This window comes from Neospora caninum, chromosome IV (genome assembly GCF_000208865.1).
Source record: "Neospora caninum Liverpool complete genome, chromosome IV".
NCBI classification, from domain to species: domain Eukaryota; phylum Apicomplexa; class Conoidasida; order Eucoccidiorida; family Sarcocystidae; genus Neospora; species Neospora caninum.
Window position 1 is genome coordinate 1,027,632 of NC_018389.1, and position 18,097 is coordinate 1,045,728.

At 55.6% G+C, this 18,097-nt stretch overlaps 2 protein-coding genes across 2 annotated transcripts; both read right to left on the reverse strand.

Annotated features, from left to right (window-relative positions):
- Window positions 1-1,508: 1,508 nt before the first annotated feature.
- On the reverse strand, window positions 1,509-11,167 carry NCLIV_010790 (putative Aurora kinase(incomplete catalytic triad); the record flags this gene model as incomplete). The annotated part of the gene is made up of 8 exons (XM_003880595.1): window positions 1,509-1,693; window positions 2,818-2,880; window positions 3,267-3,327; window positions 3,908-3,944; window positions 4,278-4,379; window positions 4,780-5,091; window positions 5,331-5,860; window positions 6,713-11,167. 8 exons carry the CDS (start codon window positions 11,165-11,167, stop codon window positions 1,509-1,511), a joined length of 5,745 nt encoding a protein of 1,914 aa, XP_003880644.1.
- Window positions 11,168-13,825: 2,658 nt separating this feature from the next.
- On the reverse strand, window positions 13,826-17,230 carry NCLIV_010800 (conserved hypothetical protein; the record flags this gene model as incomplete). The annotated part of the gene is made up of 8 exons (XM_003880596.1): window positions 13,826-13,982; window positions 14,374-14,442; window positions 15,028-15,095; window positions 15,226-15,292; window positions 15,728-15,820; window positions 16,188-16,372; window positions 16,651-16,728; window positions 16,994-17,230. The coding sequence occupies 8 exons, from the start codon at window positions 17,228-17,230 to the stop codon at window positions 13,826-13,828; spliced, it is 954 nt and encodes a 317-aa protein (XP_003880645.1).
- Between the last annotated feature and the right edge of the window lie 867 nt (window positions 17,231-18,097).

Here is an 18,097-nt window from a genome sequence, read left to right on the forward strand (position 1 = left end):
GTCGTCTCGACATGCGTGGCGAGCCCATTCCTGCTTCTGATCGTCTCGGGTTCGCTTACCGCGGGAGTGGACGCAAATGTCCACATTGTCTGCTGACTTGAGTCCCCGAAGAATGACGCCGCTGTGGCAGCCAGGGGAGCGCGCGACTGGACTAGCTCGGCGAAACCCGCGACCGCGTCGGCTTGAATTTGTCTCTGCATGCGCACCTTGCGAATGATACTCTCGGAAACCCTCGCACCGACCTTTTGAGCAGCCCGAGTCAAGGCTTGGAGCTTCAGGTCGCCCTTCACTGCTGCCTGGGTTTCCACGAAGGACGCCACGCTGTCCCCCTGAGGCACTGTCGCCCGGAACTGCACAGGCACCGCAGCAGCCGCACCCGTCGTCGCCTGCTCGGACATGCTTGGCAGGGTCGTTGCCAGCAGTGTCTGGGCAGGGGGGAAAGACAAAGACCTGACAGGGCGCGAGTGGTCGTCTGCAGCGGCTTATATACGACGAGACAACACAGACGCTCATCGAAAGAGTCGTACAGACAGCAGGAAGCAGTGCCCAGTTATTGACTCGATAAAGCAGAGACCAGTACGAACAACACGCAGACGATACGCGCAGCAGCCGTCGTGCGTCTATTACGTAGATAATGCGTGCAAATATCGACAAATGGATGTACACAATTACACGCATTCTTGCACGTGCATAAGCATGTCTATGTACGGGTAGTTCTACATATATATATATATATATATATATGATAAGACAAAGAATATGTTGAAAGGGGAGGGAAGAAAAAGGAGAACGGGGCAGGTTGTGCAACAAGCGAGAATGGGGAGAGGAAAAGAAAAGAAGCCAGAGGAAGAAAGAGAGAACGAGGAAGACGTAATGAACGTGAAGAGTCGAGGAACGGAGACAGGACAGACAGCGACAAACGTACGCGGAGTATCAGGGAGCGAGCCTCATGAGAGACTGAGGGGTGGAAAGGGAGGTCGGTGAGCTCGCATATCTGATTGAAAAGAGCCTCCTATTCAAAGCAGCAGTCACACCACCGACCAGAGTTCCACGAACATAAACTGGAGAGAAACGGGATGAAGCGAAACGCTACCAGTTTGTGTACAAACCTACGCCTGGTGATCGAATGAACAACCTGCATCCCTCAGTCCGTCTAACCCTGCCCATGGTAATAAAATATATATATATATATATATATATATCTTCTGCTGCTCCATATATATATATATATATATATACCTAAGGAGGCCATCGTCGATGGATCCTGATTCCAAGACCCAGAAAACGAGCATACATATATTTATATATGTTTGCGTTTTTTTTGCGTCTATACCAAGACCGTTGCTGGTGCATGTCCAAGTTTCCCATGCAAACCCCTCTGCCGAATTCATATGCCTATTTATACATCTAGATATATAATTGACTTAAGCATATCTATATATATCTATACCTATATCTATCTATATATATGATCCCAGGGAGGGCACAGTAGGGACGGCAGCGTGGAGTTATTGTTTGCAGGGCGATAAGAGCGGCTGTTGAGAGATGGCAGTCAAGTTGATTGTTATTTTCACCTTTGAATCTCCCACAAATGGGGGGCGTCCCATCAGGAGCTCGTAGAGGCAAACCCCGAGACACCAGAGATCAATGCGCATGTCGTAAGGCTCCTTGCGCACTATCTCCGGAGCCAGATCTGCAGTCCACGAACGGCACAACGCAAACGCACATGCAGAGACACCACGCAAACCCGCGCTCAGAGACAAAGACAACGACAAAGAAAATCAACGACTGCGCCGAGGCATGTTCGCGCGGCACACGCCGGGGTGCCGTAAGCGCCCCAGAAAAGCAAACGACGAAGAGGCACGCCGGGTAGAAGAGCGACAGAGCGAACACGAGAGGGAACAAGAGGAAGAGAACGACAGAGAGAACGCGAACAGGAGATGGAGAACCAGAGGGAGAGAGAACAAGGAGGGGAGCGAGGACAAGAGGGAGAGGAAGAAAAAGAGGGAGAGCGAGGATAAGAGGGAGAGGGAGACAGAACAAGAGTGGGAAAAAAGAATAAGAGAAAGACAGAAGTGAGACGCGTAACAATGAAGTGGAGAAACGCTCACACGTTGCCGTCCCGCAGAACGTCGTCCTCTTGTGCGTTGCAGAGAGCAGCCTCAAAGAGGAAGAAGACGAAGGCGAAGGGGAAGAAAAAGGGGAGGAGGAAGAGGGACGTTTATCGATGAAGCTTGCCTCCCGGCTGGGAGAAGGACAATAGCAAGCGAAGCCAAAGTCAGCGATTTTCAGTTGACCGAAGCGATAGAGAGAAGATGGCCGCACAGCATTCGAACAATTTGCGGTTTCTCCGCAGAGGGGCTCTCGTTTGTTTCCAGGTTCGGCGTCGGGCTCGCGGGGGTCTGAAGGCAAGACAAGCGAGAATAGGTGTCTGATCCGCTTCGCTAGCATCAGTCGATCTGCAAATACAGCGATCGAGCGAGAGAAAGCGAGAGAAGCAGGGAGAAAGAGGTAGAGAGAGACACAGCGAGAGAAGGACAGAGGGAGACAGAAACAGGGGCCGAGAGCAGGAAGTAGAAAAGCAAAGAGCAGTAACGTAGCAACGTGCCTTCTCAGTTCGTCTCCCTTTCCAGTCCACTCTCCTAGCGGGGGCCGGATGCGCAAGAGAGATTTCTTAATTCAGGAGCAAGGCACGTATAGTTGGTCGGCTTATACAAAGAAGGAATTTCACATGATTTGGGGGGAACGCCACCAAGCAGTCGCGCCAGCACGTTTTCGAAAGTACGCTCTTTCGTTAAGCGATTCTCCGTTGCTTACCTGGAGAGAGAGACCCCGCCTCCTCAACGTCAAAGTGAAGAAGGAGATTTTCAGGCTTGAGATCTGAGAGAAAAAGCGCAGAGAAAACAGGAGTGTGCCACTGGCGAGCGAAAACAGTCCACAACGAACGAAGACAAAGACGAGAAGGAAGAGGCTGGGCAAGCAAGACAACGTCAACTCCCCTGTGGTTTGCCTTCCAAGAGTCAAAGGGGAACATGCCCTACGTGTCTCTGCACGTATTTTCACACGTACAGTTAGACGTTTGCGCAAATCGAGTTGCACAAAAGACGTGCGCACGCATCCATCCCAAATATGCATATAAATGAGAGACTCACAGAGAAAGAGAGGCTCTCGTGTATTGTCTGTCCAAATACACACATAGAAATACATATATATATATATATACATATACGGCAAGACAAATGCGGTAGGGATATAGGTGGCCTTACCTCTGTGGATAATGCCCTTCCCATGAAGATAGCAGAGCGCATCTGCAAGCTGAAAAACGAGCTGAAAGCGAATACCAAAAGACAGGGGAAGAGTCTGATCAAAGTGAATACCACAAACATCCAAACTTTGTCGTTTACACTCATTACGTTTCCTTAACTTCCCCATCTCCAAAGTCTACTGAATCGCCATCACCAGCATGCATATAGAAATATACACATGTACATAGACTCCAGCGCTGATGCTGTGCATCTGCGCTAGCTACAGAATGTAATCGATACGCTCCTTCCTTGACCGGTTTATGCCCATAGACACGCGGCGTTTCATATATATATATATATATATATATTTAGATTCAGATGCTCACAGCAGAAAAACATCTACACCACGTATGGAGTATGTGTGTATTGTATACAGGTATGCAGGTACATATATATGTATATTATTTATTGGGTCCGCAATATGCCCGTGCGTATTTATTTTTCACACATGCCACTGTAGCCTCAACATGCAGAGAACGTATTTTCAAATGAACTGAGAAGCTTCTTGTCGCTCTTCCCGATGTGTCGCCTTCTGCTTCGCGCGCTCTCTCCCTCTTGTCCCTAGATTCCGCTCTTTTTCCTGCTCATCGGGTGCGACGCACGTGGGCAGCTTCTGTCTCCTGCATGCGCTCGCAGCGCCTGAACGGGAGAAGCTCAGGCACGCACAACACTCGGAAAGGCTTGAAAGTCTAGTGCAGCCTCAGCGGGGGGCAAGCCCGAAGACGCCAGTAGACAGGACGGGAAAAAGGGAGATTACGAGAGAGGGAAAGACCGAGCACAAACCAAGAGAAACAGACAGCGCAACAGACGATCACAGGTCTCGGTTAGTCATCACATTGTCCCGGGGGTGCCAAGCGGAAAGCGGTCAGCTGGAAGAACGAGATCAGCGCACAAAGAAGCAACAGAAGAGAAACAGGTGGGGGAAGCGCGGGACATAAATCGCAATAGGGCGACGGCCAAAAGGGCTCTCACTTGAGTCGGTCACGGAGTGTCCCTCCATTGGCGTATTCGAGAACGAAGTAGAGCTGCTGATCGTCCTCGAAGCTGCTGAAGAACCGCACGATGTTTGGGTGTCTGTGCAAAGGTGCGAAACAAAATCCAGGGACATCAAACACGTCCGCATGAAAACAGGAACTGCCTGAAGAGGCTAGATTCGCGTGCGGCTTCGCATCGATGCTCTTCCCGTTTGCCTCCTCGGCCTTCCACGCGTCGATGTACGGACGCACGTCTCGAAATCTAAAACCACCACGCCATCGGCATATGCAAATGCGTCGTTCTGGACTTTGCAAAAGTCTTCCTTCGCCTATCTTCCACTTATTCACGTACGCCGAAAGCAGATGCATGAAATAGAGAGACAAGCCGAGACACCTGTCGGTGTTCCAGCTTGTCTCGGAGATATGACTCAACTTCTCCGCTACGCATGAGACGTGTGTTCTCGGACTGGCTTTCTATCCTTATCACAAATTTTGCTGACTCGAGCCTCAGGTGAATGTCTCGCTCCTTCTTGATTTGCTCGCGGATTCGCAGTTGGGCAATGGTCGCCTTGGAGAGAACCTTGATGGCAGCAACCGTCTCGCTGTCGGGGAAACCGTTGCCTTCCTCTGTCCTTCTTTCCCCTTCTCTCGTGATCTCGCCTCTTCCTCTCTCCTCCTCCTCGTCCCTTCCCCTCGCCAGCCCCAGCGCAGACGAGGGACAAGCAGCGTGGCCTCGAGCCCGGTAGCGGAAGCGCAGAAGGCGCTCCAGAAGTGGTCCGCCGACGCAGCGAGCTCGATGGACTGTTCCGGTGCTGAGAAGGGAGGAAAGAGGGAAGGACGGACCGCGGCGTGAGAACTGGAAAGACATGGAAGGCAGCAGAAAAGCGGAAACAGACAAAGCCACAAACACGCAGAGAGAAGAGCGCACGCCAAACGGAGAAACCGCTCTAGGTGTGATGGTGGACTAGGCGTGTGTCCACCCCTTTTCCGCCTGCGTTTCTGTTATCCTCTCTCGTTCTCGGTGCATGTTTTTCTCTGGGACGTTCCTCACCGGCCGCAGCCGATTGGCAGATCTCCGTCAGCACAGAAGTCCTCTATTCTTGGCTCGGATCGTTTCGCGGCTGGCGGTTCGTTCTTTCCTCTCGGTCTGACTCCCAGGCCTTCCTCGAAGGCTGTCTCTCCGTCTCCTTCGGCGTGCAGCGCGAGTGCCTCCAGCGAGCGCTTCCCACCGGCCGCGTCCCCGTCTCCTCTCTCCTCGTCCTCGCCGTCAAGTGCCGGTTTTCTGGCTCTCTGGCGCCGCCCTTCGTCTCCAGCTTTGGCTCTCTCTGCTGCTCCGTGGCGGTTTGTTTTGTCCCCCCGGCTCGCCTTGCTGTGTAGTGCGGAAGACGTGGATCGCCTGCCGGCAGTCCGCTCGCTTCCTCCCCTGTCTCCGTTTTGTCCGGTCGTCCCTCCGACCTGTCTCTGCTCTTTCGGCTCCTTCTCGACGCCCGCTGACGACAAACGAGACGAGGAGCCTGCCTCAAAGCCGCTCTGCGAAAGCCACTCCAAGTAAGAGACGCTGTGCAAGAACGAAGACGGGCGCTGCGAAGAGATCACCGAGGCACTTCTCGGACACACAGACGCGTTTTGAACGACCGCAGAGAAGGGTCGACGCGCGCGACAACCAGAAGGCCGAGGCAGTGCAGACGAAGGACGCGGCGCGGGGGGAAGACCCGGCTTCTGCGCAGGCTGACACCGACGCTTCTGGACAGGCGGTAAAGCCGAGCAGGAAGAGGAAGAAGAGGAAGGCGGAACGAGAGATGGGAGAGAAGAACGGAAAGACAGACGGTTAGAAGACGTGCGAGAAGGAAGGGACGAGACAGTTTCACTCGGCCGCTTCTGCAAGTGTGTTCGGCACAGCAGTTGAGGCTGAGAACTTGAACATCGCGCTTTGCTTCCCTCTTTCCCGTCCTCTCTGTCCCGCGATTCTGCTTCTCGTGCCCGCGTGTCTCTTCCTATTGAATGGCTGCTTCTCTTCGGTGGTACCGGCGGCCGAACCCCGGCTCGGGCTGTTCTGTCGCGAGTTTCACTTTTCGGCTTCTGAACCAAATAGGCAGTTGCCCGTCCTCTACCGTCGCCTCCGGCCTCGTGTGCCTCTCTCCCGTTTTCGTCTACTTCTCTTCGTCCTTCGTTGCTTCGCCTCGCGGCCTCGCCCATTTTCCCTCCACTCTCTCGGCTCGGACCACCACAGCCGTGCGTCGCATCGGGAGAGAGAACCGACAGGGAAGAAGAGGCGGACGAGGATGGCAAAGAACGCGTCGACGCGTGCCCAACGGATGGGCAGCGACTCTTTTCGCGTCCCCCTCCCTCTGCGTCAGGCATCTCTGGGCCTCGACGAGATCGCGCACAGGGCGACCGCAGCCTCTTCCTTTGCAGTGCCTTTTCGCTGCCTACGCAGGTTTGTTGCGCGTCTCGGAGATCTGCACCAGAACCGCCGCTCTTCCCTTGACGGGCGCTTTCACCTTTCGCGTCCGGCCTTGCGCTTCCCTTCGCCCCTCGTTCTTGCACGAAGCAGTTAGGCTCCTCCGCAGTGTCTCGACACCTTCGGGACGAAGGCACGCGAGAGGCGGCCTGAGAAGCTACCTGGCTTCCTGGCTTCCCCAAGATTCGCCCGTCCATCCTGCTGCCTGCGTCCTGGCGCGACGTCTCCATTCGGCGCTCGAAATCCTCGTTGTTTTTCGCCTGTGCCTGCAGATCCGCCTGGGCGAGGCACAGCGGCTCGACGAGAGGCAGCGGCCCCGCAGATGACGAGAACCTGGGAGAGACGTCGCAAGCGAGAACCCCTCCAGACTGAGAAACTCTCTCCTTCCCTTCAAGCGCCAGAGAGCTTATGGGGAACGGCCTGCGCAGCGTCGGGCGCGGCTGGCCCCCACTTCCTCCGGTCCCAGGCGAAACCGGAACCGTTCGAGTGTGCGAGGCATTCCCTGTCTCTGCCGATCCTCTGAACTGCTGACCCGACCGGCGAGTCGGAAGCGAAGGCGCCCCGCGCGCTACCTTGGCGCTTCCCGTCTGCTTCCCTGCGCCTTCTTCCCGAGCCGCCTCTCCCTCGCTCCTCCCTCCGCGGTTCGGCCACTGTCCGCCGAAGCGCGACGGCCCCGCGCCCCAGAGTGCTGGATCCACAGCCTTCGCTTCGCTTTCGTCGGCCTGTCGCTTCGCTCTCTCACCGTTGTTTGCGTCGGTCCCTGTCTCCCGGATGGGCGCCTCCCCTCTTTTCTCCTCTACGTCACCGGTGCTTTTTCCGCGGGATCCCCACACCGGGTCTGCCTGGCCGCTGACTTCTTCTCGCTCCGAGTGCGGTGAGAACCAGTGATCGCCCGCCGTCCCTGCCCCGTGGCCTCGCGGCTCTCCGCTTTCGGCTTCTCGCACCTCATCTCGCGGACCTGATCCGTGGCTCGTCCGTCCCATTCGGCGCGCGGCAACTCCAAACGAAGTGCATTTGGTCCTCCCTTCTGCGTGGGCGAAGGCAGCCTCTTTTGCTTCGCCTGCAACCTCTGGGTGTTCTGTCCACTCTGTTTCTGTTTCTTCTCGGATGCCAAAGCGAGGCGAAGAACGCGCGTCTGTCGCTGTCGTGGTTTCTCGGCTTCTCTCCACATGCGAGAAGAAAGAGAAGATCTGATCGTGTGCGTCTTCTCTCCGGCCAGTCCATCCGCCTGCGTCTTCACAGAGAGGATACGCTGGAAACGCGTTCTTCCCCGGGAAGTCTGTGGTGGGAAATGCGCAGGATGAGGGCGACCGCATGCTGTCTCCGTCGATGTGTTCTCCCGTCGCCCCTGCAGCGGCGAAGCCAGAAAGAGCCGAAGATCGGCAGGCGGAGGGGGACTGGCAGGGACGCGCGACACCACACGCTGGCGTCGACGGACCCGAAGAGGAGGCTGCATCGACGGAAGCAGAGGGAAAGGAAGAAGAGGGAAAGGAAGCAGAGGGAAAGGAAGGGAGACAAGTGGAGGAACTCGGGCAGGACGGCGAGCGGCGGGTGTCTCGAGCGCGCGGCACAGAAGGTCGACTAGCAGCAACTGAGGCAGAAGGCTGCTCAGGAGTTCTCCCCCGCGACAACGCAGTTGACGCAGGGACACGCGTTGCATGACAAGACGCGAAAGACGCTGCACACAAAGGGCGAAGGTGCTTCAACGCGAGCTCACGGATTGGTCCTTTCTCTGGGGGCTGGCGAGAAGCGTGCGACCCTCGCGGGCCCAAGGAGCTCTGCCGCGTCTTTTCTTGCTTTTCTCTTCTCTCTTCCTCTCTCTTGGAACGCAGTTCCCGGCCTCGTGCTGCGCCGAGCAAGGCGACACGCGGAAGAAACGGTTCGCTCGCCGGCTGCTCCCGCGACGGCGTCTCCGCCTCGCGAGAGACACATTCCCTTTTCGGCTTTCTTCCTTCCCCCCCACCCTCCTTCACGTCCCTGCAGCGCCCCAGCGCCGTACGAGCGGGTTGCGACGCGTGGCAGCCTCGTTTTTCTTCCGCGCACCTTGGACGAGGCGCCGAACGCCGCGCCGAAGACGCGGGAAACGCACAAGGCGGGACGGAAGGCGAAAGCTGGCGCTTGAGTTCCAGCTTGGAGCGAATCCCGTCACCTCTTCTGGCTGTGGCTGCGCAGGCCTCGCCGCTCCAATTCTTTTGAAGCGGCGGAGTTGCCAAAGAAGACCCGGAGCGCCCGGCCCCGGCTTCTCGCTCGCTTCGGCTCGTCTCTTTGTCCGCGACGCTGCGTCTCCTCTCTTCCGAGGTTGCCGTCGGCAGCTGTCCTTCACACCCTGCGTCGGTAGGCCATTCTGCACAGCCGACTCGGCTCGTCCCCATGGCTGTCTCCCTGGCCACTCGTCCGTGCGTTTCCTCTTCTCGCGGCAGTCTCTGGAGCTGCGTGTCCCCTTTCTCTGGCTCGGGTCTTGCGTCTCCCGCCTCGTGGCGATCGGGGCTTTCTTGGTCGCCGTGCAGTTGGCGCCTGCCTGCCTCCCCTCGAATCTCCTCGCCCCTCTCGCCTTCTTTCTTCACGTGTTCTCCCCTGTCGACTGGCCACGCCCTGACGTAGTGGGCCCTCGCGCGTCCAGCGAGAGCCGACCTAGACGCGCGTGCCTCTCTCTGCTCGGGGAAGGAAAAACGAGCGTCCGTCGCGAGTTCCGGATGCCAATCCGCACCCGACCTGCGTCGCGCGGTCCGCTGCTCCTCCGGCGGAGCGTGAACGTCGCCGCGCTCCTGGCTCGCTCGGACGGCCTCTGCGGCAGGGCGCCCGGGGGGCTCCAAGTTAAACCGTCCGCTATTTTGTCCTTCTTGCTGACGGCGGTTGTGCAGCCAGATGAGGTGACGCCGCTCTTGACGGAAAATGAGCGTTTCGTTTTCTGTCTTTCTGCGAATCTGAAGCGCCGCCTCTACACGCGGACTTGCTTCCCGTCTCCCCCTTGGTTCCTCGCGATCCTCCAGGAGCCAGAGATGTCTCTCTTGGAGGGAACTGCTGCGCAGCTGCCGCCGACGATGCTCCGACTTCTTCATGCGCTCTGCTTCATCTTCCACTCTTTGTCTGGGTCCACCTTCTCGGGTTCGATCTTCATCCTCTCTCCGCTCCTCCGTCGTCTGTCCTTCGGGTCGCCTCTCTTCCTTCTGCGAGAATCCTCGGCGCCTTCCACGCTCCTGCCCTGAAGTTCTCCGCGCGTCCCCGCAGGCGTCATCTCGTCGTCGTCTCGCGCCTTCTTCCACCGGCCGCTCGCCCCTTCCGTCTCGCGCTCTTCCCTCGTCGCTAACGGGAGGCACTGCGTTTTCGAGAGGCGACGGCGGATACCGCCGCTTCCGCTGCTGCGTCGAGTCGGTCGAACCAGCCCGAGAAGACGAGGAGGCAGACGCATGGACGGAAGAGAAGGAAGTCGAGGACGACGACAGAGTGCAAAGAAGAGACGACGAGGAAGCACACGCATCTCTTGGTGAGTGGAATCTTTCTTCGTCTGGTAAAGGCAGCCGCGCTCGCGAACGAAGACAGGCCGAGACAGCGTCCGTTCCCATGCTCCGATCTGCAGATCCACCTGCGCTTTTGTCTCTCTCATTTCTCGTTTCTCCTGGGTTCTGACTTCGCTCGAAGGGCGCGAAAGTGTGTCGAGGAGTTCCGCAAGCCAAGGCCTTGTTGCTCCCAGGCCAAGACTGCACTTCTCTCGGTCGCCTGGGATCTTCTCCGCCTCGCCTTCCCTGCTGGCCTTCCTCTCGCACTGTCTTCCGATCGTCTGCATCGCCCCTCCACCTCTCGCTCCTGTCTCCTTGTTTTCTGTCTCGAGCTATCTCTTCTCTTCTTCCCGCCTCCAGATCAAACACGTCGGTCTCAGCCGCTCCCTGGCCTTGCTCGCCAGTTCCTCCTCCATGGGGTAGCCACGCGGCAGCGCAAACCAGAACACTCGAGGTCGATTTTTCCTTCTCGGTTGCTGAAAAGCAAGAAGGCGAGGCGTACGAGGAAGCCGCGGAGGCAGCGTGTGCACCGCGCGGGGGATCCGCAGGACTGTGGCTGAGAGTTGTGTTGAGGAGCGCCGAGCTCGCAGCGAGGAGTCCAGAAAAGACCCTGGATGCCAGCCCCGAGGCGGCATCTTGGAGAAAAGGCTCCGAATGCTTTTGGGAAGGAAAGGAAGTAACTACCGGGACAGGCAAAAGAGAGGGCGATGAATGCGTCTTCGTTCCTGCGTTTTCGTCAGAAAGAAACGAAGGGAGAGAGGCGAGAGAGGATGCAACCAGACTGGAAGGACAGTCGCAAGCAACGGCGGAAGAAGTGTTTCGTGAGTCCAAAGAAGGAACAGCGGAGGAAGAAGAGGGAGGAGGATTGGACGGCGGCGCCGCGGATTGCCTCCTAGACGCTGGCGCAGCCCTGGAGGGGGGAGGCAGCATGGCGGCAGACAGCAGAGACCGGGGAGACGAGACAGGTCGGGAAAGAGACGAGAACCTAGTTGACGAAAGGACGAGAGGAAAAGAAAAGGAGGAGGAAAAACAGAGCACACAGGCCAACGAGCCTAAGTTAAAAGACTGTAGTCGCGGAAGGACAGGGACAAGCTGGAAGCGCGTTCTACACACCAGTAGAAACAAGGCTGAGGCGCTTCACACATGAAAAGGAGCACAGAGAGAAAGAGAAGACGCCCTCCTTTCCCTGTTCTCGTGTTCTCGAACGTCCTTTAGTTGACTCTTCTTTCCGTCTGCCTGTTCCCGTGGCGTTTGCTCGCTTATTCGTCTAGCTTCCGGTTGTCTCTTCTCCTTCCTTCTCTTCCTTTCTTTCGTCTACCTGTTCCTCCTCTTCCTTCCCCTTGGTTTCCTCATCTCTGCTTCTCTCGCGCGTAGCCTCCTTGGGGCCTCACCCTCTCGCAAGCGGTTCTGCTGGCTCGCGCGGCGACAGCCCGTGTACACACTGCAACGGAGCCTGCCGGCGGAGGAGAGGAAAAGGAGAAAAGAACAGAAGAACCCTTCACCAGGAACAGATCGTGGAAGGGAGGAGAAGGACGAAAGAAAAGGTGGAAGGAATGAAGTGGGGAAAGAGGAATTCGGCATTCTCCAATTCCACATCTTCGTCGAGGCCTGCCACGCAAAATCGCAAGCGGCACACAGACAAATGCGGCGCGCGGTGGGGGGTGGCTGCTGGAGGGCGAGCAAAAAGATTGCAGTCGAAAGGCTGTTCGAAGGCGCGTCCCAAAATGGATTTGAACCGTTTTTCTTCCTGGAAATCGGGACTTCCGCTAGTCTCGCCTCTCCTGCGGACTTTTTACGTCTTTTCTGCTCGCGTGCTTCTCTGCAGCGGGGGCCCAGTCCTTGTCTTGACGCTCCAGGTTCGTCCTGTCGCCTTCTGTTCGTGCCGTCGCTCCCGCCCCTGTTTGTCTTGCTTTCTCGTTTCACTCTCCCGGTTTCCTTCGGCTCCAAACGGCCAGAGAAGACGGCAAGTGTCTTTGCCCTCGGCAGCCGCTCCAGAACCTTCACACGCGAAACCTGTCGTGCGTCTCGGCCTACGTTTCCACGCGAGGGCTCCTCTCGTGAGAGACAGCACGCTTGTGTGTGCGCAAGAGACTGGAAAAAGAGGCAGCCAATCTGCAAAAGTCGCCTCTAGAGAATCGCGGACACACACGGGGCAAGCTGAGAAGTGCGTGGGCCAATGTGTAATAACCTTAATGTAGTAGGATATTGAAATCCAACACTTTTAGCTGTCTAAAAAGCAGTGCTCCACTGCATCCACTCCTCACCTTCGGGAAAAGTGTGCGGGTAGCTACGGCTGCAAACGCCTCGAAAAGTGAAAACGCGAAGGCACGTCCCCCACAGAGAACTTCCCGCTGTTTTTCACGTCGAGGGACCATTCCATTCCCAGACGTCCGAACGCACATTCGCCAGCCACACACTCTTGTCGAAATATGCCGGTGAAGACGCTCACGATACACATTCGGCCGGGGACAGAGACAGCCGAACGACGCTGCCGCCGCGGCGCGCGCCTGTCACCCTCATTTTCTTCTTTGTCTGTAGAACGCAAATGCGTTTTAAGGCGCAGTTTTCCTCAATTCTCAGAGTAACTGTTTCCAACTGATTCTCTCGAGGGGGGCAGCTGGGAACAGACAGCTGGCCGTTTCTCGTTCGGGCGGCAAAAGATCGCGGGGTCCACAAGGCAGAGACTTGTGTCCTTTGCTCCGTTCTCTCTGACGTCTCTAGCCCTCGCTCGCGGAGCAAAGCGAAGGGACTCCCTGGAATGCATGCGCTAGCTGACATCCGTAAATGTGCGACGCTAGGGCCACGGACACTTCGCGGAAGGACCCCCGCAATAGACGACGGGCGTGTAAGTAGACAGACGTAGCCGTTGGTTTGTGTCTGTCGATTTTGGAAGGTGTGCAAAGGGTTTAAACGGACCAAAGCTCCCTTGCGTGGAGCGAGACGCGTTTCCCAGCCTTTGCCGCGTAGACAAGGAAGGAGAAATCTGAAAGTTTACTATCCTTGACAAGACAGAACGCAAAAGAACGGAGAGATACACGAAGGTGCTCCCACTGCGACACGGAGACTTTGGATTATTAAAAAGACGCCGACAGGAAACATTCCTGGGGTGAAAACACAAGAGACACCCAGCGAACGAAAAAAAGTAACTCTGACGTCTTCGGTGTCCTCGCACGCTCATTGGTCCTCGTCGAACGACTGTACCGGAGGTTTTTTTCGCTCCGTTTGCAAATCCCGGGGAATCCGATTTCCTTTCAGAGGGGAACCCAGACCGGTTTTGGGTTGGGTGAACTCCAGTCCACTGTGACGACGGAGTACGTCGATGCGTGCCGGATTATGTACGCATTTCTTCGCGTGTATTTATCCAAATGTGCATTTTGTGTGCAGCTATGTAGAGATAGATAAACGCACATACATCCCTATGCACGCGCGTGACTGCGGTAAAGATCCAGGTAGATTCAGACAGCTGCAGATTTCAGGGCACACAGAGAGTGGAGGCGACGGCCGGTGAGGCTGCGGGTAGCCTGGTGGCAGGCATTCCACAGAAGTCCTCTGTGCACTTGTGACAAAAGCGTTTTTGAAAGATGAGAATCAGATGGAAGTTGTGATGCGGTCGATCGTCTGCTCCATGAGATGGACTAGATCTTCCTGCATTTTCTCTCGATCCTCCTTTTCCCGAGCGATGTCGCGTTGCACCTCGCGAACGACTTCCTCGAACAGAGACAGCAGCGACTGCAGATGCCGTTCACTGCATGCAAAAAAGGCGCGACAAAAAAGAAAGTGCCGCACCCGTCTCGCTCTCTGCAGAGCACGAACAAACGAACACGTCAACGGAGAAGAGATAACCAAAAGGATGAAGCGGAACTCAAACACATGCGTGTGCACATCTAAATGTACAGACGTGTAGGACATTACGCATCCGGCCCTACGTCGACGTGTAGGTGGAGGGAGACGCCAGGATGTAGAAACACGGAAAAAGATCTACCGAAAAGAATCAACTTACCGAGCGACAGAGAAAACAGACGCGGAGAGACTCATACGCATGCATATGCATTTAAGCATGCACATTGTTTCATGGAGGAAGAACTGCAGCCACACAGCAAGGGAGCTCGCCAAAACGGAGACACAAGGAAACGTACCGCGCTTCTCTCTCCGCAGCGAGTTGTCCATTGAGTCTCTCAACCTCCTCCGTTGCATGCTTGAGGATTCTGAATGGAGACAACACAGAATGCACAGGCATGTTCAGATCCATTCGTCGCCGTAGTGAAAGCTGCAAGAAAGAGTATGTTTCGGAGCGTTTGGATGAACATTTTGCCCGGAAGAGACTCATGGATATACTGAGTGCTCTCGAAACCATGCTAACATAATAAAAACTTGGATCCGGTAAACAAAGACATTCAAGATCTAAACCAGTAGCCCAACTCGTAGTACATACTCCCCAGAAAAAGCTTAAAAATAATCCTGTCTCAGAGATTACCACTCCCAGATTCATACAGACTCAAAGAACAACTGTACTTCTGCGTGAACGACAGCTGCATGCATGAGCATATCTATATCTTTCAACACACGCACATATATGTATATATATATATATATATATATACAGCACGAAGAAATTCCACGGCTAGTTTATTCTAACTGGGAAAGAAGTCCATGCGTCCCGCATATATATATATATATATGTTAATATACTTCAAAAGAGAATACGGGTTGCGAGAGAGAAAAAAAGTAGATATGCGCAAACGGGGATCCGCATGCATGTGGAGACGAAACAGATGTATGCGAGAGTTTACCGCCTCTCCATGTTTTCCCTTTCCCGCACTTCCTCCTGAAGGCCGTCGCGGAGGCGGGGAATCTCGACCTGCACGCCACACCAGAGAGAGATGAAACCACGCTGATTCGACGCTTTAGGCATGCGTTTCTTGTACAGCTCCAGCGCGAACGGTCTTCTCCCTTTTCCCTTCTTTCCACTATGTTCTTGGTGTGCGTACTTCACAGTAGTGTCGGAGAGACGCCTCGTGCTCCTCCCGCAGTTGGCCACTCTGGAGAATCTCCTCTCTGCAGGGAAAAATGAATAAGAACAAGGAAAACTGGCGAATGCAAAAGGGAGACTCACAAGACGAGAGCGACCGAGAAGACGAGAGATGAGACGCCAGGGACGCGCGAGAAAAACCGGGAGGCGAGAAAGCACCGGACTCGCATCTGCGCCACTGCCGTCCTTCTCTCTCAAGCACAATAGTTTTCTCGTCCTTCGCAGGCCGACGCTCACGTGGCAGGAAGACGCGGCCCGAGCAGCTGTCTTGGAAAGAAAATCAAACGAATGCCACCGTCAAGGACCGCAAAGACCAAAAAAGCGTCGATGCACTACCATTTTCAGCTACAGCAGGAACAAACTTTAGCCTCGACCTAAAAGCAGAAACTGCAAAGTGTCGGGTAGGTTACGACCCGCACGACGGCTGTCGCGCGACTTGGCCACTGCCTTAGAGACCACACCTCAGCGCCTTTGTTTTCTCTGTGAAGGCATTCATCAAAGAAGTCTCAACTTCTCGTAGGGCCTCCTGCTCCGTCTGCAGCATTCGCGTCAGTCTGAGCGTAGCCAGCGCAGAAAAAGGGACAAGGGAGCGCCGCAATACCGGAAAGAGAAGGAAGCAGCCAGTAAAGGAAGAGAAAAAATCCGCGATGTAAGGAAACAGAGACGGAGTACAACACGGCGACTTTGATGGCAGAACAGAAGAGAAACAGTGGCCGGGTCTATGGCGAATGGCGTCTCGGCGGGAACCGCGCAGACGAGAAACATCAAGGAAGAGGGGACAGCGCGTCGAATGACCCCACGAGCAGCCACGTGTGATCACGAAGGACGCGGATGCCGCACTGGGATTTCAGGAGACAGCGGCACGAACAGCGCTGGGAAAAGCTTCTTCCTGCCTCCAGTCCCACCTGTGTTTTTGTCTACCTTCTCTCCATCTCCTGAGCCTGCTGCTCACGCCGAGCCAAGTCGGTCTCAAGTTCGTCCTGGCGCTCTCGCAGGCCTGCCTCGATTTTTCTCAGCTCCTCTCGGAAGACGGACTGCGCTTCATTGCCCGCGGCGCTGACGTCGGCAACGTCCTCTTCCACGTGTTGCAGTTTCTCGATGAGATGCTGGCAAAAGAGGGAAAGAAAAGCAAACAGGCCTGGACCGGAGAATGGAAACTGAGAAAGAGATCGGAAAGAGAGACAACGCGACGCAACAGAGGCCGCGAGACTAGAGCGAGAAAGGAACGGAGAAAAAGAACGGGAAAACGGCGAATCAGAGAAAGAGCGAAGCGGAAGCAGAGAAAACGGAAGAAGTATGGGCAAGGCGCCGACGAAGACAGCTGGTCCGAACAGTGGAGAGACGAGACTCCATGGGGTTCCTCGCTTCTCGGTGGCGTCCCTACCTGGTAGCGCTGCTGTCTCTGTTTTTCCAGTCCTGCGTGAAGACCAGAGAGTCTTTGCTCCAGTCGATGGAGTCGATCCTGAGGAGCAAGGATTTGGAAAGAACGATACGGCAAGAAATGGAACGGATCCCACCGCACAAAAAGAAGACACCATCTGTTGCTCGAGACCAAACGCAGGGTTGTCTCTGTTTTTCATCGTGTCGTACGGAGAGAAAAGAGGAAAAGCACAAGAAAAAGGAGAAGGGAAAGCGAGCAAACCCTATCGCAGCGGAGAGACGGGGCGGCGTCTCTCTCGTGTCTCCGTCTGACTCCTTCATCGGCCTTCCTCGTTCTAACCACTCACTGATTTGCCGCTGAGGCTCGTGGTTCTCGTCGGGAGGGCCCTCGCGCCGTCACTCCGAGAAGGAAGAGAAGAAACGGAGGCAGAAGTCTGAGCAGACCCGAGACTGGAAAAATGAGACGGTCGATCTCCGAGAGCACTCGCGGCGCTGCTGCTTGCAGAACCATGGCCCAAAGTCGCCGAATGCCCCCTGGAGGGCCCTAGAGAGGCGAGTCGACTGCTCTCCATTTCGTTCCTCATGGGGAACGAGTCGCGCGCGGCGCGAGAGTCTCAGGCGGGGCTGCTGCAGGGCAAAAAACGACGGAGGCGGACAGCGCGACGAAACAGGAAACGTTGCAGGGCGGTGGGAAGAGGCAGGCCAAGAAGACAGCAAGCATCAGAAAAGGAAAAGCAGACTCGAGTTGGTGAAGCATGACTCAGTTCAGAAGGCAAAGCTTTCCAAGCCGGGAATCAGAGGCTGAGATCTCATAATCTAATAGGAAATGTTAAAAAAATGTTTATCATTTAAATAATCTTTTAAATTTAAATTTAATTAATAAGTTGATTTCGGAATGACAGGATTTGAACCTATGACTTTCTATTCCCAAAATAGAAGCGCTGAGGCACACCTGCGCGGAGGATCTCCGAGGGAAGAGAGACAATCCGGCACAGTAGACGAGGGAATGGCCGGTCCAAAAAACAAGAGGAACGAGAAGAACGTGGACGATCAGGAAAGAGTCGCGACAATGCATGGCCACGGCCAGAGGGAGAGAGGCCGACAGAAGGGAGAAGAGAGAGAGGAAGACAAGCAGACAGGAGAGAGGCTGTCAGAGGCTGAGGAAGCGACGGTAGAGCGGCGCGAGGAGACGCAGCAGAGAACGAGTTGATCCTGGGAGGAGAGAGGGCCCATTCTTCGCCTCTACTCCGTGGCAAAGGCAGGGTACGAAGGAGCTCGTCTGTCACGGAGGAAAGGCAGAGTGACGGAACGCCGAGATGTGCATTGTCTGTAGAAACCGCTCAAAGGTGGTGTCAAAGGCCGAGCGAGCGCATGAAAAGTAAAGACAGTTTCCGGGATGGCAGAGCGGAGGAAGGGCGGCAGCAGAGGCCCTCCATAAGCAGGGAGGAACT